The 21,804-nt window shown below is 50.8% G+C and overlaps 1 protein-coding gene across 1 annotated transcript; it reads left to right on the top strand.

Annotated features, from left to right (window-relative positions):
• Window positions 1–889: 889 nt before the first annotated feature.
• LOC311586619 (calcium release-activated calcium channel protein 1-like) lies at window positions 890–16,143 on the top strand. The gene is made up of 2 exons (XM_084762731.1): window positions 890–1,426; window positions 14,770–16,143. The coding sequence occupies exons 1-2, from the start codon at window positions 1,115–1,117 to the stop codon at window positions 15,379–15,381; spliced, it is 924 nt and encodes a 307-aa protein (XP_084618857.1). The 5' UTR covers window positions 890–1,114; the 3' UTR covers window positions 15,382–16,143.
• The last annotated feature ends 5,661 nt before the right edge of the window (window positions 16,144–21,804 follow it).

Raw genomic sequence — 21,804 nt, 5'->3', positions numbered from 1 at the left:
AAGGTGTGAACGTGTTTATGGTCAGTTCATAGCGAATAGAAAACCCCCATGAAAGGGCCTGGAAATGGTAGCGCACGTGTTTGATGCCGGCACTCCGGAGGCATGGGCGGATGGATCGTTGTGAGTTCGAAGCCAGCCGGGTTTATAAACAAGTCCCATGCTAGGCAGAGCTATGTAGTCTGGAAAATAATAAATAAATATAGGGACTAGCATTGTAAAAATAAAATGAAATGCTATAACTAGCCATTTTTTTCTGAGTTTTTCTTTCCCCTACACATGTTCAGCCTGTTTCTGCGTCTTTTCTATAAGAATGTCGGTTGCAAGGGGCAGGGAATTTTGTCCCTCTTGTGTTCTGGGGCAGGAGCTCACTACTCCTTCAAACTCATGATCTTCCTGCCTCAGCCTCCTCTATGCTGAGATTACAGGGACACATGACAACTTCAGGACCGACTTCGGCCCTCTTATTCACAAGCTTACAGCCTGCCCTCAGCGCCTGGTATAGGGTTGGCACCCAGGAGCCGTTCAAGAACCGCAGACTGAACTCCAGTACACCTCCGCTGGCTTTTTCCAACAGACCTTTCGCTACCTTGTTCCAAGGAGGAAATAGGTCTCAGGAGGCGCCCAGAGGTGACCTCGGATGGCCCTCACTCAAGAGCTCCGGGAGCAAAGCCACACGAAGCAGCTGCAGAGAGGAGACACGAGAGGCCTGTCAGTCAACGTGGGACGCTTCCAGGAAGGCGCGGCAGGGGCTGTGGGCGGAGCCGTCGGGGGCGGAGCGGGGCACGTACCTCGCAGGGCCCCGCCCACTTGGTTGTGGGCGGAGGGATCGATTAGTGGGTGTGGTGTATGCAAATGATCGCGGGGCCGCCGGCCAATCGTGGGGCGCGCTGCGGTGCCGGCCCGGGACCGGACGCCCGGTCGGCGCGCAGGCTCAGGTCGCGGCCGCTCGGAACTTGCGGAGCGGTTCTGCAGCCAGAGCCTCGGCCTTTGGATCCGGTGCGTCCGGCCGCGTGAGCCAGGCTCGAGTGGGGAGGCCGGCGGAGGTGCGGCCGCGGCCCCGGGGCCGCAGCCTTCGCAGGCGCCCGCCGCCAGCCGCGCCTTCGCAGCGTACTCCATGCATCCGGAGCCTGCCCCGCCCCCGAGCAACAGCAATTCCGAGCTTCCCTTGAGCGGCGGCAGCAGCAGCAGCACCAGCGGCAGCCGCCGGAGCCGCCGCCGCAGCGGGGACGGGGAGCCCTCGGGGGCCCCACCGCTGTCGCCGCCGTCCGCCGTCAGCTACCCGGACTGGATCGGCCAGAGTTACTCCGAGGTGATGAGCCTCAACGAGCACTCGATGCAGGCGCTGTCCTGGCGCAAGCTCTACTTGAGCCGCGCCAAGCTCAAAGCCTCCAGCCGGACCTCGGCTCTGCTCTCCGGTTTCGCCATGGTGAGCACGGGCCGCCCTGCCCTCCTCCCCTCTTCCTGCTTCGGCCGCTCCCGCCCGCAGCCCCGACGGGGCCCACAGTTGGGAGCGGGCTGGGCGTGCCTGGGGTGAGGGGAAGAGCTGGGGTAAGCCGTTGTAGGCGCCCGAGGGGAGCCAGAGGTTGCTGAGCTGTGAGGGAGAGGTGGACGACCAGAGATACCCAGGCGCAGGTGTTTTCAGACGAGCACCTTGCTTGCGACAAAGAGGTCAGGGTCACAAAGAATGTTGCTTTCCTGAAGTTGATATGTAAGAGGTCTGCCCTGCATGTATTCAAGGGAACAGAAAAGACGCTTAGGGGCCAGCCCACTGAGGACAGGTGTCAGGAGATGATGAGAGCTACCTTGTGCCGCGCCTTCCCACACATCTAAGGCCAGAAAGTATTACCAGGACTTCTTTATCAAATATTGGAGGGGATTCCGTAATACTTTCCACCTTCACACACACTGACACACATCCGTGACCCCCACCGCATTTTCCAAGAGCCTCAGCCTAGGGGGTTTGACAGCTCAGTTTCTTCTCCAGAAACTTGCCTCTGAGTCACTGGGTGTGGGTGAAGGAAGGTGGGACATGTTCCCCTTGAATGGGCTCTTCCTTGGTTAGGAGGTCGGCACATTTTTCTTCTCTCAAGTCCCAAGAAGGTGGTTAACAGGAAGCCTCTGCAGGAGGCGACGCCCCTGGAGGTTGCGGGTTAGGCCCCGTAGTAAGTTAAATCTAGGAATACCTTCAGGCCTGACATCTTGGAACTTGCCTGGAGCGGGCGCTACATAACAACTACATTATTAACTTTTGGTGACATCAACCTGCATCAATGGAGTCTGCTCCGCACCGCCCCTCCCCCCTTCTCCTTCACCAGCACTCCTGCCTCCCCCATGAATTAGCTAAGCCCTTGGCCTTGAGGAAGGGAGTGGCTGGCACCCTTGGTGTTTTCTTGGGAAGGGAGTGTGTGTCTGAGTCTCTCTGCCTGTCTTCTGCAAACAAGTGGGTCAGCTCAGTTGCGGTCCTGAAAGCTTTAGAGGCCACAGAGGAAAGGCCAGGAGAGAGAGTGATAGAAAACACCATCAGCCATGCCGCTTGCCACTTGTATGACTTCAGGTAAATCACTCACTCTCCTTTGATTCCTGAAATGTTAGATTAAAAAAAAAAAACTATTCTTAAAAAGTTCCCCTGAGCCGGGCGTGGTGGTGCACGCCTTTAATCCCAGCACTCGGGGAGGCAGAGGCAGGCGGATCGCTGTGAGTTCGAGGCCAGCCTGGTCTACAAAGTGAGTCCAGGACGACCAAGGCTACACACAGAGAAACCCTGTCTCGAAAAACCAAAATAAATAAATAAATAAATAAATACAAATTCCCCTGAAGGCTGGGCGTGGTGGCGCACGCCTTTAATCCCAGCACTCGGGAGGCAGAGGCAGGTGGAGCACTGTGAGTTTGAGGCCAGCCTCTTCTACAAGTGAGTTCAGGACAGCTAAGGCTACACAGGGAGACCCTGTCTTGTGGGGGTAGGGTGGGGGGAAGATCTCTTCTGGCTTTAGAAATGAAGCTGAGTGAGCCCTTTAAAGAGGAGAAAGAGCCGGGCGTGGTGGCGCACACCTATAATCCCAGCACTTGGGAGGCAGAAGCAGGTGGATCGCTGTGAGTTCGAGGCCAGCCTGGTCTACAAAGCAGGTCTAGGACAGCCAAGGCTACACAGAGAAACCCTGTCTCAAAAAACCAAAAAAACAAAAATAAAATAAATAAATAAAGAGGAGAAAGAGGGAGAGTTGGGTGTGGCCTGTAATTACAGTACTCAGGAGACAGGAAGGAAGGATTGCCCACAAGTTCAAGACCAGCCTACTGTAGGTCAGCTGGCATTGTCACCACAGTGTCCAGCCAGAGGCAGGTTGCACTGGGAAATGAGAAACAAAGCCAAAAAAAAAGTTCTTTGAAAGTTAAAGAGCAAGTTTTACACTTTGTGGAGGGGGGAGGGCACCACTTGTACGCTCACTTAAATGCTAGCTTCCTAGGGCCCCCTTCTAAACTCCAGAAGAGGTGAGTCGGTCAGACAGGTGACACTTCCCTACCCTCTCCTTTTCTCATTCTCGTCCTCTGCAGGAGGTCAGGCCTCCACTAAAACCAGCAGAGGAAGTTAGAAAGCCGGGGCAGCTAATAAACTGGATGGGCATGGGTACATGTACACTGTCTGTCTGGGTATTTTTGTTTTCTCAGCCTGGGTGAAGTAGGCTCCTTGATGGCGTCTCTTAAATTCTGCAGATTAGGAAGGGTTGAATCCTGGGACTGCCTCCAGTTTGAGCGGCAATTTCAAGAGAGTAACTAAGGACTTTGCTCTGAAGCTGGGCTCCTAAGAACTCTGGAATCAGCTGGCCAGTGGTGGTGCACTCCTGTAATCCCAGCACTCGAGAGGCAGAGGCTGGTGGATCTCTGTGAGTTCGAGGCCAGCCTGGTCTACAAAGTGAGTCCAGGGCAGCCAAGGCCACACAGAGAAACCCTGTCTTGGGGAAAACAAAACCCAAAAAAAACTCTGGATTCGTGGTCTGAGACCTGGTTGTGCCCTTCCCCCCAACAGCTGACAGCTGGCCCTTGAGTGAGCCTCGAGAGGAAGGGGTGCCTGGCCACCCTGATGCCATGGTAACAGAGTGACAAGTTTCCTGGATTACTCTCCCTTGGCTTGTGACTCAGCACAACCAGCTTCCTGCCCCCAGAGGGCTTCTTTTCTTCAAACCTGGAGAAGCTGAGGTTTGCTCTGCAGGGTCAGCAGGATTGCCTAGAATGCCAAATTCACCTGTTCATCCATGAGGTGAGGGTGAGAGTCTCCTAAAAAGCCTGGTGGAGACTGAGTTATTCCTAACTTCACACTGGAAAGGTGCAGGCCGGGTACCTGTCGTTGAGGCTGGTTTTCTCATGTGTAAAGAGGACAGGATCAGTGCTCACTTCACCAGCCCATAATACTAAAATTGGAACGATACAGAGAAGATTAGCATGGCCCCTGCTCAAAAATGACACGCAAATTCATGAAAACAGTCCTTTTTTTTTTTTTTTAAACAAAAAGGGAAGAATGTTAGCATAGAGCCAGATCCGCTAGCCTGCTTTTAGGTCATAGTAACCTCTGACATCATCACCTGCCACCACCATGTGCAGCCCGCCAGCTGCTTACACTGTCTTTTACTCTCCGGGTGTCTCTTGGTTCCCCACCCCACCCCTCTCTGCCCTCATGGCTCACTCAGGCTCTAACTTTCTCCTCTTCCCTTCCCTCAAATAAACCACCTTAAAAAAAAAATAGATGGGAGGCTCTTACTCTCCCCCTGACTAGGGTCTGTGGGAGGCTGGGGGAGTTTCAGGGTCTGATGCTCTATTGAGTCAGCTGGTGAGCATCAGCAGGTGCAAACTGAAGGGAACCTGACCTGCGTTAGATGTACATCTTGTAGTGGCCCTGGAGCCAAGGGTGACCTTTGAGCTGTTGCCGGTGGCGCACACCTGTGATCCCAGCACTCAGGAGGCAGAGGCAGTGAGATCTCTGAGTTCGAGGCCAGCCTGGTCTACAAAGTGAGTCCAAGATAGCCAGGACAGTCAAGGCTACACAGAGAAACCCTGTCTCGAAAAACCAAAAGAGCAAGCCTGGTGGTGCATGCCTGTAATCCCAGCACTCAGGAAGCAGGCAGGGCTCTGTGAGTCCAAAGCCAGCCTGGTCTACAAAGTGAGTCCAAGATAGCCAAAGCTATGCAGAGAGACCCTGTCTTAATAAACACAACAACAACAAACACACACACACACACACACACACACAGTGTACCCTTTGGAGCCTAGCTTTATGCTGTCAGTACCTAAGGTCACCACTTAATAGCCTGGGCCTGACCCTGTCCCTGTATAGGACTACGGTGTCCATGCATGGAGGGCAGGCTGTAACATTAGCCTAAGCGGACGATAATTGGGAAGGTCGGCCTGGTGTAGTAAACAAAATGCTTTCCATGACCTGAGATCAATTATTTTTGGATTATCTTCCTCCTCCCGGTTCTGCCCGCCAGCCCCCTTTTGTTCCAGGTTCCAGAGCAGGTTCAGAAGTTGCCCGAGATTTCTGGAGTTGGAAGGAAGGGCTCAAGTCATGAGACATTATTGGGTGTTTATGACATACTCAGGGATCAGGGGCGCCTGGAGATGAGCAGAGAGCTACTGTTACCACTTGATACTAATCCCCAGAAATGATCATTAATGCTGGAGTGGATGGGGCTCTTGCACTAGGCTACCACAGTGCTCTAGAAGTAGTGTCATGGTTTCTTCCTAATGCGTGGCTGTCCCAGATGAGTGACTTGCCTCAATGAAGTCACTTGGTTAGAAAGCAGCTGTAGCCCTGTGGTAATACGAGGGAACCCAGAAGCTCTAGGATAGCAAAGTGGGAACAGGGGCTGCAGCTACCAGCTTGGGTGCCAGTCTCAGCCCAGCCTCTTCAGGCCGTAAAATATCAAGGGGTGGGGGTAGGGGACAGGGAGTCACTTAACCTTGCATCTCAGTTCCCTCACCTGTAAAATGAAGTGACAATAACAGCAGCCTCATTGGTGTGAGAATTTGTTGTGTTAGTATTCGGAAGTTATAATTCCTGCCTGGATACCTAGGAAACGTGCCGAGTTAGAAGAATTGTGAGTCCAACCGAGCCTGGAGGATGCTGGGAGTGAGGTTTGGAGAAAAGCCCACCAAACAAGAGGCAAGAGCAGTTAACAGAGGTCAAAGTCTTTAGGGAAAGACAGGGAGTCTGGTTGTGACTGGCATTGTGCCCCACAGCAAAGGGCTATGGTAGCTGGGCATGGTGGCACATGCATTGAAACGCAGGACTACAGAGGCAAAGGCAGGCAGATCTCTGAGTTTGAGACCAGCCTGGTCTACATAGCGAGTCCTTGTTTTAAAACAAAAGCCCTGTGGTAAAGGACCTTAGGAAGTTTGTGTGGGGAGTAGGGAGCTACGGCAGGTTATAGACAGAGGAACGGCATGAATAATGTTAATAGTGGTGGTAAAGGTGGTTATTAATGTAACTCATGTTGTGTCCAGCCTGAGCCCGGGCTCCTCTTTTTCATTCTTGTTTAAACCTCACAGTGGCTCTTAAAAGTGAGAGAACCACCCAGGACAACCAGGGCTCTTAGAGGTTCAGATCACCAGCTAGTAGGACTCACGTTCTGATGAGTCTGATTTGGAGCCTTTTCTCCACTCTGAAACCCCCGCCCCCAAACCCAGCCCTTGCCAGTACCCCGTTAGCTGGTTGATAACCAGGCCTTTGGACCTCGCCAGATGCCCAATTCAGCATGCAAGATTTGTATGCTGGGCTGTGTGTAAATGGGACTCTGGTGGATGTCCCTAGAGGAGGGTTGATGTCTGCCCAGCAGAGAAGCCTTTTGTGAAACTTCACAAGTGCCTGCGGGGTGTTTCTGGAATTCTCAGCTGGGAACAGTGAGGGGCCCTCCCTTGGATGGGTCCCTGACTGGTAAGGAAAAACTCCTTTTAAGTAGGCTTCCCAAGGCAGTGCTCTATTGCTCTGCACTGGGTAGAGGACAGGCTGCAGGGGAGGGAATATGAAGTTAAAATGTAAACCAGTTGGCTTCTCTGACGGAACGTCTGAGGGCTTTTTGTTTTTTCGAGACAGGGTTTCTGTGTGTAGCCTTGGCTGTCCTGGACTTGCTTTGTAAACCAGGCTGGCCTTGAACTCACAGCGATCCACCTGCCTCAGCACCCCGAGTGCTGGGATTAAAGGCATGCGCCACCACGCCCGGCTTTTCTTTTTTCTCTCTTCTCCCCCTCCCTCCCTAAGATAAGGTTTCTCTGTGTGGCCCTGGCTGTCTGGAAGTCATTCTGTAGACAGGCTGGCCTCAAACTCAGGGATCTGCCTGCCTCTGCCTCCCAAGGTGTTGGGACTAAAGGCGAGCGCCACCACACCTGGTGAGGAAAAAAAAAATTTTTTTTAATTGCTTTTATATTATTGTGTAAAATGATGGTGTTTTCATTCCTGTGCCATTATACCTTGTTCTAATCAATTCCCCTCCTCTTTAGAGGGGTTCTAGTGTGACTATTATTTGCTACTCGCCTTTGGGGAGTTGTTGGTCTAACCCTAGGGTCCGCCAGCTTTTTGTGTCAGGGCAGTGTGGTTTTCCAGGTAACTATTGTACTCTGTCATTGGCCTTAGATGATATATAAATTAATAGGTGTGGGCAATTATAAAACATTCTATAAAACCATAGTCTGGCAGCCCTAGTTGATTGATCAACCTTTGGTCTCCAAACTCTACTAATAATTTTAAATGCTGGCCTTACTATTTTTGTTTGTTTGTTTGTTTGTTTAGTTTCGAGACAGGATTTCACTGTGTAGACTAGGCTGGCCTGGAGCTCATTATGTAGACCAGGCTGCCCTTGAACTCATAGAAATCTGCCTGCTTTTGCCTCCTGAATGCTGGGATTGAAGTCGCACACCACTACAGCTCTGTTTGCATTCCTATAAATAATCTACATATTCTAATAAAATATCGTGTCATTAGGAGCATACCTAAAAATTAAAAACAGAAAAGGTGTGGTAGCACACACCTTTGGGGTTTAGCCCTGTCATTCCAGAACTTGGAAGGTAGAGGCAGGAAGATCAGAAGTTCAAGGTCATCCTTAGCGCCGTAGTTTAGCAGGAGGCCGGTGTGCCACACGTAAGAGCCTATCTTGGAAAAGGGAAATAGCAGTTCTTGTTTAGGTGCCAGGCGTGAACACAGGAAGCCAAGTCAGAAAGACTGAGTCTGAAACCCGCTTGAACTGCATAGTAAAGCCTTGTCTCAAAACCACCCCAGAATGGGTCCTGGAGACTTGGCTTAGTGACTGGCAGCCACTTGTTGCTCTTGCGGAGGACCCGGCACCTACATGGCTGCTCACAACCATGCATACCTTCCGTTCCAGGGGTCCAACACCCTCTTCCTGACCTCAGAGGCCACCAGGCATGTCTGTAGCATGTTCAGACAAAATACTCAACACATGAAATAAAAGAAGTAAATCTAAAACCAACAACAACAACAACCAAAGGAAAAAAAATTGAAAAAAAGACAGGTTGAGACAGGAGGATGGCCAGTATGAACTACCTAGTATGAAGTCTGTCTCAAACACACACACACACAAAAAACGTGGGGGTGGGGTAGGGGTACCCCATTGTGCTCAATCTGCAGTAACCGCCCATTAAGGGTCAGAAATAAGTGAGACACCCCCACCCCCCACCCTGTGCACACACGCCTTTTATCCCAGCACTTGGGAGGCAAAAGCAAGTGGATCTCTGTGCCTTCAAGGCCAGCCTGGTCTACATAGCAAGTTCCAGGACAGCCAGAGCTACATGATAGAACCTGTCCCCAAACAAATCAATAAGTCAGCGTGGACACGAAGATCCTCACCCCCCAGAAATGTGGATGTATTTCTCCTCTAGTTTCTGAGAAGCCAGCTAGAAGGTCCAGCACCCCCCACCCTGACCCAAGTATGGTGTGATGGTCCGTCAGCACCTGCCCTCTTGGATTAAAGGTGAATGAAGAACAATCCTTTAAGAGGGCTGGCTTCTTCCCTGTATTGGCCCAGGGTGGCTTGGGACACTGATTTCTCACAGTACTGTCTCCCCCTTCAGAAAGGGAGGTGATAACCGCCATCCCCGGAATTCTCAATAAAAACGTTAATACTTTAAGCTGAAAGGGGAGCGGGGAGTAGTGCGTGCAGGCTTGTAAGGATAATAGTGTGCATTGGCAGGCTTCAGGAATAAGTGGTGTTTAGTGGAACTTTTGTTTGTTTCATAAGAGAGTGCATATCTATTTTTGGAAGCATTTGGAGTACCGGACTGCCGTGGTCAAGAGAGTTTGTAAACCACGGGACTGGATTCAGATCTGTCTTGAACGATGGTCTGCATTTGGAATGGTGTTAGCAGTGAGTGTTTGAGGGAAACTCAGTGAAACCCATGTGACTGAGGCTTGGGGGGGGTCTCCCCAAGCTTAACAGTTATCTACTGTCTTACATGGATGGACAGGAAGAGCCCGGGAGAAGAGCGCTGTGTTTCCCACCCAACAGCAAGGTAGAGAGGTGGTTGGTGTTCAGGTGAGGCGGCCACATGCCTGGCCAGGTCAGTGGGGCCTTGCCCGCCACAGGATCAATAACATGGGGGTTTTGTTTTGTTGAGACAGAGTTTCTCTGTGTGATTCCTGGCTATTCTGGAACTCACTCAATAGACCAGGCTGAGATCCAGACGCAGAAATCCGCCTGCCTCTGCCTCCCGACGAGTGCTGGGATTAAAGGTGTGCGCCACCACACCCGCCAGCATGAATAATCTTTAGCCCTCGCTTCAGCTTTAGGCTCTCCAGCGTCTCCTGGGAGGATGTGTAGCCTGGTGTGAGCTGGGGTCCGTGGTTTCAACCCTTCCTTCCGGTCAGGCCCTGTACAGCCAGGTTGGTGGCGGCGGCTGCCGGCTGCCTGGGAGCTGTTTATTTTGGGTTAACAGCCCTGCTCCGGGCTATATTTACCTTGTGAAGCTGCATGCAATCCAATCTGATGCCATCTCTCTGGGACAGGGCTGGGGCCCTGGATGTCAGCTGCAGATTCCAGGCCTCCCCACCCTGTGGCACAGATCCCTAATGGGAATCGATCTGGGAGATGACTCTTAAAGCCTGTGAACAGTTCTCACCAGGGCTCAAGGTGCAGTCCAGTCACCCCTCACTTCTTGTTCTCTTTATTTTCTTCTTTTATTTATTTATTTATTAAGTATACAGTGTTTTGCCTGCACGTGTGCCTACACGCCAGAAGCGAGTGTCAGATCTCATTACAGATGGTTGTGAGCCACTGTGTGGTTGCTGGGAATTGAACTCAGGACCTTTGGAAGAGCAGGCAGTGCTCTTAACCTCTGAGCCACCTCTCCAGCCCCTTTTCTTCTTCTTTTTTTTTTTTTTTAAATTTTTTTTATTTTTTATTTTATTTATTTATTTATTTTTGTTTGTCGAGACAGGGTCTCTCTGTGTTAGCCTTGGCTGTCCTGGACTCACTTTGTAGACCAGGCTGGCCTGGAACTCACAGCGATCCGCCTGCCTCTGCCTCCCAAGTGCTGGGATTAAAGGCATGTGCCACCATGCCTGGCTTTCTTTTTTTTTTAGTGGTTTTGTTTTTCGATACAGAGTTTCTTTGTGTAGCCTTGGCTGTCCTAGAACTCACTCTGTCGACCAGGTTGGCCTCCCAACTCAGAGATCCACCTGCCTCTGTCTTCCCAGTGCTGGGATTAAAGTATACACCACTACTCCCTAGCCAGAATCATTTTCTTTTTTCTTTTCTTTTTTTTTTGGGGGGGGGGGGAGGGTGCTTTCAGGACAGGGTTTCTCTGTGTAGTGTTGGCTGGTTCAGGACTCGCTTTGTAGACCAGGCTAGCCTCAAACTCACAGTGATCTGTCTGCTCTCTGCTTCCCTGAGTGCTGGGATTACAGGCACACGCCACTGTGCCTGGCCAGAATCTCTTCTTGTATGCAACCCTGTGGCATTGAACTTGGTCCTATATGTGGCTGTGGCGCATACAGCCAGCCTGTGTGGTTAGACTTCCAGGAATGAAGGTGGGGGTGATAGGGTTTCTTCCGGAGCAGGGCACCAAGCCCTTCCTCTTCCATGGAGAGCTCAGCCCAAGGCTGTTGAGGGTACCTGGACCATGTGTGCTGGGCTTTATGGCCCTGGTGAGGCTGTCCCGCAGAGGCAGTCACCTGGCCAGGTCCTGCATGGAGTACTTGCCCCCATCCCCACATTGGGAGCTAGTGCTGCTCGGAAGGACCAAGTGTGCAGGCCTAGGGAGTTTACTGTTTCTCTTCCACTTCCAGCTCTTTGTTTCTCTTTTTAACTAGGATTTATTGAGCTCCTCCTGTGGCTGAGTCTGTGCTAAACATTTACACATCAAAACCTCATTTAACCTCAGTGACCGTGTGAAGGAACCATTATACACAGGCTTTAAAGTGGCTGCGAGTTCCCCAACCCGATTCTAGAGCAGGGCAGCTGCCTTCCTGTAATTGTTCTTGTTTCTCTAAGCCTCAGTTTCCTTATTAGAAAATGAGTCTGTCTATCTGTGTGTCTGTGTGCCCAGAGGCCCTCACCACACTAGGGTAGCATGCTCCTGCTGAGCTACAGCCACTGCCCCAGTAAGGATAATCACTAATAAGAATCATTGAGTGAGGCCAGGCGTGGTGGCGCACACACTTCATTCCCAGCATTCAGGAGGCAGAGGCTGGCGGATTTCTGTGACATCAAGGCCAGCCTGGTCTACAGAGTGAGTTCATATTCAGCCAAGGCTACACTTGGGAGGCAGAGGCAGGCGGATCTCCATGAGTTCGAGGCCAGCCTGGACTACAGAACGAGTTCCAGGACAGCCAGAGCTGTTACACAGAGAAACCCGGACTCAAAAAAACAAAGACAAACAAACCATTCATACTGTAAAGTTTATCATCCGTCAGATCCTGTTTTAAGGGCTATGGGAACTTCATAACTGTCATGAGCAGGCCTCCATTTTATGGATGCAAAAATTGGGCTATGGAAAACTTTACTTATCCAGGATCATCTGCTTTGTAAGGCGAGGCCCAAGTTTCACACTCAGCTTTGTGTTGTGGTTGTGTGTGCTTAAAGTACTAAGGAGGGGGCAGCATGCCACTTGGAGGTTGCTGGGATGCAGGGAAATAAAACAAACAAAACAAACAAACCCAAGCATAAGCACCCTCAACACCGTCCAAACTGAGTAGCCCCGCACACCCCCTTCCAACCCAGTGGACAAGTAGCAAGTGGACCAGGGGCAGCTCTCTGCATGTGCTTTCTCAGGTTTCAGGTTCCAGGACAGCAGGCCAAAACAGGAAGAGGAAGTATGGGGGGGTGGGGAGGCCGCAGGAGGCGCTGCTGCTGTTGCTGCTGCTGCTGCTGCTGCTGCTGCTGTTGCTGCTGCTGCTGCTGCGGGTACCCAGCTTTTCCATGTTGGGGTCAGAGACTGGGTGAGATGTGCCCTGCCTTGCTCTGCTGCCCCATGTCCGTCACCCGCATGTGCTGGGCTGCCCAGCACCCTTGCCCACATGGGCTCAGAAGAATTCAGAGTTGGTGTTAGGCCGCCAGGGAATCTTAAACAACAACGGTCAAAACCCTCATGGCAGTGTCCCAAATTTATATGAACTTGAACTGGTTTTTTTTTTTTGTAAATTCTCAGGCTGAAGCATCCTTTATTCTTGCTAGTTGTGGCAGTTCTTGGGCAAAAGCCTTTAAAACCCCTGTTGAAATGTCCTGAAAAGTCTTAGGAATATATAACCTGGGCTATTTGAATGCCAGGGGCCAATCCTTTTCCCAGTCTCTTTGCTCTGACTCTAGTCTCGTCTCTCCTTCCACCTTCCAGAGAGGGTTGGTGTGAGACGTGGGGTGGCGGGAGAGCCAGGTCTACCGTTGGCCTGCTTCTCTCCAGCTGAGTCTGCCTCTCCAGCAGGAGGAGGTAAGAACTGGATGATTGGGGCTGGAGAGATGGCTCAGAGGTTAAGAGCACTGACTGCTCTTCCAAAGGTCCTGAGTTCAATTCCCAGCAACCACATGGTGGCTCACAACCATCTATAATGTGATTTAATACCCTCTTCTGGTGTGCAGATGTACATGCAGGCAGAACATTGTATATAATAAATAATTAAAAAAAAAAAAAAAGAAGAACTGGATGATTAGGCGGGTGTGGTGGCTCCTTTTCCAGTGCTGAGGTTACAGGCATGAAAACATATGAACACATAGTGTTGGGGTACTGAACAGAGGGCTACGTGCATGGGAGGCAAGCATTCTGTCAACTGAGCCGCACTCCCCAGCCTCCCTGGCCGCTAGTGTTGTTTCCCCTCTTCCTTAGCTGCCATTGCCCCGGCAGCCCACATAGGCAGGCCGCTGGCAATGGCCCCAGGTACCCGCTGCTCCTGGCCCAAATCTGATGAGCTGGCTCCTTTGCATGAGGGTGATTTGCAAGACACAAGTGTAAAGAGCAGGTGTGTGGGGGGGGGGGGTCCCAGAGGATGCCCCTGGTGACCCCAAATCCTCAGGTCTCCAGGAAGTAGGGAGCAGCCAGTGTGGGAGCCCTAGGGCTAGGGGAGGAGATGCCCTGGGGCTTGCTGGCTGTTCAGCCAATTTACAGACACTGGCTTGAGCCTGTCCGTTCTGAGAAGCCTCTCGCAGTTCCTGGTTGGCCTGTGCACTGTGTTCTCAGAATGGACCTGATGTGACCTGGGAAGGTCTTCATTTTTTTTTTCCATTTTTTTTTCCATTTTTCTATTCCTTGTTCCCAGAGGAGGATGTGAAATCGAGTCCCATTTGGATATGAGAATGTGGGACCAGTAGGGATAGTGGTTGGTAGGTAATTTTTGTTTTGTTTGGTTTTGGTTTTTCCAGACAGGGTTCCTCTGTGTAGCCCTGGCTGACCTGGAACTCAGATCTCCCCACCCTTCTGCTTCCTGAGTGCTGGGATTAAAAGCCTGCACCGCCACTGCCCGACGGTAGTTTTCTGTTGTCTTTTTTTCTGTCCGTACCCCCCCTGCACCGCCCCCCCCCACCCCAGAGCTGAGGACCGAACCCAGGGCCTTGTGCTTGCTAGGCAAGCTCTCTACCACTGAGCTAAATCCCCAACCCCTGTTCTGTTGTTTTAACTTTTGATGTGTTTTAAGGTTTTCGGGTCTGGAGAGATAGTTAAGCAGATAAAGGTGCCTGCTGCCAAGATTGGCATTCTGAGTTTACTCCTTAGGAACCACACAGTAGAAGGAAAAACTGCTCCCCAAGGCAGAGGCAGGCGGATCTCCGAGTTCAAGGCCAACCTGGTCTACAGAGCAAGTTCCAGGACAGCCAGGCCTACTTGAAGACAACAGAATAATTTGCATGATATATTTAACTGTACCATCTTCACTATTTATTAGTGACAGTTTTCTCCAATTTGGAAGATATTTACTGTACAACAGGAACTCTCATTTAATTGTTAAAATAATTCTGTGCATTAATGGGTCATACCCATTTTCTGTATATGGTTGTTTTTATATTTGTGTTTTATTTATTTATTGAAACAGGGTTTCTCTGTGTAGCCTTGGCTGTCCTGGACGCACTTTGTAGACCAGGCTAGCCTTGATCCACCTGCCTCTGCCTCCCTGAGTGCTGGGATAACCTGGCTTCCCATTTTCTATATGTGGTAAGGCCAGCAGCCGCTGACAGAACTAATGGCTTCTTGCTTGCCTTCCTCATCAGTGCTTTCGCTACTTCGCAGCCGGGAGCGGGTAGAGAAATAGGATTTGAGCGCGCCCCTCACTTCCGCGTTCCCGTCTCCTAGGTGGCGATGGTGGAAGTCCAGCTGGATGGCGACCATGACTACCCCCCGGGGCTGCTCATCGTCTTCAGCGCCTGTACCACAGTGCTGGTGGCCGTGCACCTGTTCGCACTCATGATCAGCACCTGCATCCTGCCCAACATTGAGGCCGTGAGCAACGTCCACAACCTCAACTCGGTCAAAGAGTCCCCCCACGAGCGCATGCACCGCCACATCGAGCTGGCCTGGGCCTTCTCCACCGTCATCGGGACGCTGCTCTTCCTGGCGGAAGTCGTGCTGCTCTGCTGGGTCAAATTTTTGCCCCTCAAGAGGCAGCCAGGCCAGCCAAGCCCCACCAAGCCCTCTCCTGAATCAGCCGTCGTCGTCGCCAACAGCAGCAGCAGCAGCGGCGGCATCACCCCTGGTGAAGCTGCGGCCATCGCCTCCACCGCCATCATGGTCCCCTGTGGCCTGGTTTTTATCGTTTTTGCTGTTCACTTCTACCGCTCCCTGGTCAGCCATAAGACGGACCGGCAGTTCCAGGAGCTCAACGAGCTGGCAGAGTTTGCCCGTTTGCAGGACCAGCTGGACCACAGAGGGGACCATTCGCTAACACCGGGCACCCACTATGCCTAAGTTCTCACCTCCCCACCGGCCTGGTGGAGCTTCAGCCTTAACTCCCTTCCCTGTGACCTCATCCTGGCCCAGGCTGGAGGATGGCCTGTGCAGGCGGCTGGCCTTCACCGGGGCGGTGTGTGGAAGGAAGAGGCTTTAAAAAAAAAAAAAATCACTGCACTTTGAGGCTTTCTTCTGTGAGAATAAGCGCTCCCTGTTCTTCCAGCTCTGGGTCCCCCTCCTGGTAGGGGGGGGCGGGTGGAATGGTAGAATTGGGACAGATACTCTCTTTGTCCCTTCATCAGTGCCATCCGGATGCTTCCTGTCCTGTCCTCCTCAACCTCCTTCCTAGTTCACCAAGTGTGCGTGCGCGCCTGTGTGTGTGTGTGTGTGTGTGTGTGTGTGTGTCGCATAAAATATATTCACCAGGGACGCTTCTCACGTCTCTGTTGGATCTGGACTGCCTGATAGGAGAGCAACTCGGCCGTCTTTTTTTAAAATTGGGAGGAAGGAGCTCAGGGACAGAGCGCTAGCCTGGCACGCTCAAAGTCATGGGATGAGTTGGAATCAGCCCGCCAACTATGCAGAAACTGTGTTGCTGGGGATCGAACCCAGAGCTAGACCAGGCACCCTTCCCCTGAGCTATACTCCAAGACAGGTAACTCTGTGGAAATTTTCTACTCAAAAGAAACCTTCAGGGATAGTCATTAAAATGTGTACCTAGTTGTTTTGGAGACAGTTACAGTCTATAAAGTCACCAGAAATGAGTGTGCACATACTGAGCCATTGTGGGGTTTTTTTTTTTTTTTTTTGGTGGGGGTGAGGTTTCGAAGACAGGGTTTCTCTATGTAAGCCCTGGCTGTCCTGGAACTCTTGCAAACCAGGCTGGCCTGGAACACACAGAGACCCACCTGCCTCTGCCTCCCACCTGCTCAGATTAAAGGCCTGCACCGCCAGGTCCCACTCTAGCTACTGTTTGTAAGGGAAAATCAAAGTTAGGTTCCTGCTAGCCTCTGGTCACAGTGCATTTGTTCTGTGATGAAGATGCTACATTGTGTTAGGTGACCTTGAGTTTAAAGAATACATATGTTGCAGGACAGGAGAGAAAAGTTCAGCATGTAAGAGCACTTGGCTGCTCTCCCACAAGACCCAGTTATCATGCCTAGTATCCAAGTTGAAGTTCCCAACCATCTGTGACTCCAATTTCCGAGATCTGGTGCTGTTTCTAGCCTTTATGGGCACTAGGCATGCTTGTGGTTCCCGGACACATAGGCATGGCAGTGCACAGGTTTTTTTGTTTGTTTTTGGTTTTGGTTTTTCGAGACAGGGTCTCTCTGTGTAGCCTTGGCTGTCCTGGACTCACTTTGTAGACCAGGCTGGCCTCGAACTCACCTGCCTCTGCCTCCTGAGTGCTGGGACTAAAGGCATGCGCCACCACACCCGGTGGCAGTGCAGTGTTTTGTTTTATGTGTTTAAAGAATTGTTTTATTATTATGTATATAGTGTTGCCTGTTTACCTGCAGGCCAGAAGAGGGCACCAGGTTACATTATAGATGGTTGTGAGCCACCATGTGGTTGCTGGGAATTGAACTCAGGACCTTTGGAAGAGCAGGTGATGCTCTTAACCACTGAGCCATCTCTCCAGCCCTCTTTGTTTTGTTTTTCAAGACAGGATTTTTCTGTGTAGTTCTCTATCCTGGAACTCAATCTGTAGACTGGGATGACATCAAACTCACAGAGATCTACCTGCCTCTGCCTCCCAAGTACTGGATTAAAGGTGTGCATCATCACCACCTGGCCACATTAAATAAGTTTGATTTTTTTTGGTTTTTCGAGACAGGATTTCTCTGTGTAGCCTTGGCTGTCCTGAACTCGCTTTGTCTATCAGGCTGGCCTTGAACTCACAGCAATCCACCTGCCTCTGCCTCCTGAATGCTGGGATTAAAGGCGTGCACCACCATGCCCTGCTTAAATTTTTAAAGAATGCTATATTGGGACTAGAGAGATGGCTCAGTGGTTAAGAGCACGTACTGCTCTTCCAGAGATCCCGAGTTCAGTTCCCAGTAGCCATAGCAGTCTTTAACTGCCATCCTCTGGCCTCTAAGGTACTGCACATATATACATAGATTCACAAACACATATACCTAAAATCCTTACTAAAAAGACTCAGGTGCCAGGGCTTGGTGGTGCACACCTGTAATCCCAGCAGTCTGGGAGACAAGAGGCAGGATCATCCCTCTAAATTCAAGGCCAGCTTGGTCTACCAAATGAGTCCAGGAAAGCCAAGACCATACAGAGAAACCCTGTCTCGAAAAAGAAGGGGAAAAAAAGAAAGACTCCCGAGACCAGAGAGAGCTCAGTGGTTAAGGGTGCTTGCTGTTCTAGAAGACCCGAGTTCAGTTTCTAGCACCCACCTAAGGCACCTCACAACTGCTTGTAATTCCGGCTCCCGGGGACCTGACAGCCTTTTCTGGTGTCACTGGGCCCCCAGCACACATGACATACGCTTACATGGACACAAAGATACCCTCGTTAGCTTAAATGTGACCTTCTGAAAGCAAGGACACTCCCTCACATACCCATAACTCACTGATCAAATCCAGAACAAAGCAAACAAACCTGAGAACAGGCTTTTACGTAGCCCAGGCTGGCCTTGGTCTCTCAGGACTATCCATCCGCCTCCTAAGTGCTAGAACCAACAAGTGTGTGACACACGTCCACTTTATGGGATGCTAGGGGTTAAATCCGGGGCTGCTTCTGAGCGTTGCACGGGCTCTGCTCTGGCTAAATCCTCAGCCCTAAACCAGGCAGTTGGGTTTCGGTACATGGCAGTTCCCGCCTGATAACTCCTGTACGGTTTCCTGCCTGTCCTCTCCAGCGGTCCTTTTCTCTCCGCTCCATTTGTAGTAACGGCTTGTCCCATATTGCCTCATTTAATTTGGACCAGTCGTGTGGCTTTTGTGTTTTCAAGTATGAACTTTTGGGGGGTTTTATTTAAAGTTGGCTGCATGTACCCCAGGCTAGCCTTAAACTTGCTTTGTGGTGGAGGATTACCTGGAGCAACTGATACTCAGGCTAGCCTTAAACTTGCTTTGTGGTGGAGGATTACCTGGAGCAACTGATACTCGTCCATCTCCCAAATTCTAGGACTCAGAGGTACATACCAGGTGTCTTGCAGAGCTGGGGACCAACCAATCCTGAGCCTGGTGGCTGCTGCTCAGGCTCTCTGTGAACCGAGCTACCATCCCCACCCCACCCCCCCAACATTAGCATTTTAAAAAGATGTGCGTGTGTGAGTGCCTGCCTGTATTACAGATGTGTGCCACACGTACGCCTGGTGCCTGTGACTGCCAGAGGAGGGTGTCCTGGTCGCCTGAGAGCTGCATTTCTAGTTGCCAGCCTTCGTGTAAGTGCTGGGAACGACTCTGGTCTTCCAGGACAGAAGCCAGTGCTTTCATCACTGAGCCATCTGACCAGCCCAGATACAACTTCAACAATTTTGTTTTTGTTTTTGTTTTTTGGTTTTTTGAGACAGGGTCTCTCTGTGTAGCCTTGGCTGTCCTGGACTCGCTTTGCAGACCAGACTGGCCTCGAACTCACAGCGATCCACGTGCCTCTGCCTCCCGAGTGCTGGGATTAAAGGCGTGCGCCACTGCCGCCGGGCTTTTTTGTTTTTTTTTTAAGCACCCAGACCTGGGGTTTTACAGAATGCCTTGTTTAGCTTCTCATGATTTTCCCCCCTGGTTATAATCAGATTGGTAGGAAGAGTCTGTGAGGTTATGTCAATCCACCTGAAACAGCAAAGACTAGTTAACCATTACGATGCTCTAAGTACTGTGCACTGCTCATCTGACCCTCAGTGTGCGTTCTTAGAATATGTTAATCATCCCTGGGCGGGAGAGAAAATCCGATACTCAAGAAAGTTAATATAACGGACCATTGTGTCACATGACCAGATAAGCAAAAAAAAAAAAAAAAAGCAACTTAGATGGATTTATCTCCATTAGGGGTCTGAGAGATGAGATGACAGTCCATGGTGATGGAGAGGATGGGGCAGAAACATCAGTCAAACAAGGGGGTGTGGGAAGTAACCACAGCAAGAGACTGCCTTCCAGGATTTGCATCCAGTGGGCCTTCCTGTTAAGCCCGGTTGCCCGTGTTTCACCACCTCCCAATAATGCTGCTTTGTGAGCCATAGAGGAATGACTCCCTGCCATTGATTAGGTCAGGGGCCATGTGCGCTAATCGCCTTTGGAAATGCACACACGGTCCCAGAGGTGCTTTATTAATCCCCGGGGGCTTTTCCTAATCCACTCAAGTTGACAGTGAAAATTAACTATCACAAGGAACTTGCCAGGACTCAAACCTGGAAGGTGGCTCAGAGCCCAGGGCCTAGGAAGAATCTTCCCCGGGCAGACTCTGGCATTGTTGGAAGAATGAGAAGGCCCAGGGGCGCTGGACCTACCTTGCAGAGCTCCAGTGAGCAGGTACCCCGGGCCTGTCTTTGCTAGAGTTCCCACCACTCCCTCCAGCTTCCCACCAGGCCACTTTTAATATTACACTTCCCCTGAGTTATCCAGACGGCTCAGCAGACAAAGGCATCTGCCTCAAAGCCTGGCTGCAGCTGTGGTGGTGGTGGTGGTGGTGGTGGTGGCAGTGGCAGTGCACGCCTTTAATCCCAGCACTGAGGAGGCAGAGGCAGGTGGATCTCTGAGTTTGAGGCCAGCCTGATCTACCGAGTGGATTCTAGGACAGCCAGGGCCACCCAGAAAAACCCTGTCTGTGTAAAAACAAAAATAAAACAAGAGGAATCTGCCCTGAAGTTTGATACTGCCTGGTTTCCCAGAACCTCCGTGACAGGAGGAGTCTTTTCTTACCAGTTGTCCTTTATCCTCTATGTGTACAACATGGACCTCGTACCCAAATGCATACACAGAGTCACATACAGTAAATATAATTCAAAACAAAACAAAAACATTACTTACCTGACTCCCATAGTCCTTCAGTTTGATCTATCTGTCCATCCCAGAACCCCAATCCATAAAGTGTTTTTTTTTTGGGGGGGGGGGGCTTTCTTTATAATGGTGCTCAGAATCAAACCTAGGGTGCGTCATGAATAGTAAGCAAGCACCCTCACTGTGCTATACCCCTAGACCCCATAAAGTAGTTTAGGGGCCTAACTCTTGTCCTGGCCCCATCACTTTCCATCCACCCTGCATCCCAGCACCTTATGTACCACGATCCTCTGAAAATCACTAAGTAGGTGCAGCCTCTGCTCCCAGAGAAGCCTTGATACCAGTCACGTGTCAAACCACCTTCCGGCTTCTGTAGAAGCCCATGACCCTGTTGGAATTAATCCTGGGCAATGATTCTGAAGTCTTAATTGTTTTGTCTGGATTGAGTCACCAGGCTGAGCTGGAGAGATGGCCCAGAAGTTAAGAGGACTGCCTTCTCTTCCAGAGGTCCTGAGTTCAGTTTCCAGCAACTATACTGGGGCTTATAACCATCTATAGTGAAATCTGGTGCCCTCTTCTGGTGTGCAGGCTCACATGCAGGCAAAATGCTGTATATATAATAAATAAATCTTTTTTTTAAAAAAGGGAAAAAAAAACCCAAAAAAACAAAAGGTGCGCACCGCTGCACTTAGTAAGTATCCATGGATACACTCCCACTCCTTAATATAGAAATCCAGGCTGGAGAGATGGCTCAGTGGCTAAGAGCACTTGCTGCTCAGCCAGAGGGTCCTGGTTCAATTCCCTACACCCATGTGGCATCTCACTCTTTCGTGGACTCCAGGCATGCATATGATACACAGACATATGCATGCTGGCAAAACACCCAAACACTCAAAATAGAAATAATTTAAAAGAACATATAGACCTAAGGTTAGGCCGGGTATTAGCTTGGGGGACTTATGAACCAGTTCCCTTTAAAACAGCACAGAGAACAGCAGGCCACTTCACAGGCTATGGAGGCACAGGAGAGGCAACTGAAGCTGTCCACACAAGGCCTAGGGCAGAGTAAACCCTTAGCACCTGTAGCTATGTCGGCCCTCCATCTTGGAGTCAAGTACAGACAGTACCACACACCCTGAAGCAGGTTGTCATACTTAGAATGTAGGGGCAAAGAAAAGCTCATGATGTCAGTGTGCGCTCTCTTGTTTTGTTGAGGCTGTCCCTTGGACTCTGAGACCAGGCTGGTGTCAAACCCTTCTGATTTTCATCCTTCCATCTCCAGAAAGCTGGGATTATAGGTGTGAGCCACCATGCCTCACTAAGTTGGGGCCTTTGCCGAGAGCTTTATGGACAGATTTTGAGCCGCATCATTTGGTGGCCCGTTTCCATTGCAGAGTGTTGAGCTTTTAATCCCTGGGAAGCAAAGACAGGCAGATCTCCTCGAGTTTTGAGACCAGCCTGGTCTGCATAGTGAGCTCCAGGACAGCCA

This window comes from Acomys minous (assembly GCF_964271855.1).
Source record: "Acomys minous genome assembly, chromosome: 16".
Classification (NCBI taxonomy): domain Eukaryota; kingdom Metazoa; phylum Chordata; class Mammalia; order Rodentia; family Muridae; genus Acomys; species Acomys minous.
This window is presented reverse-complemented; position numbering and strand designations above follow the sequence as displayed.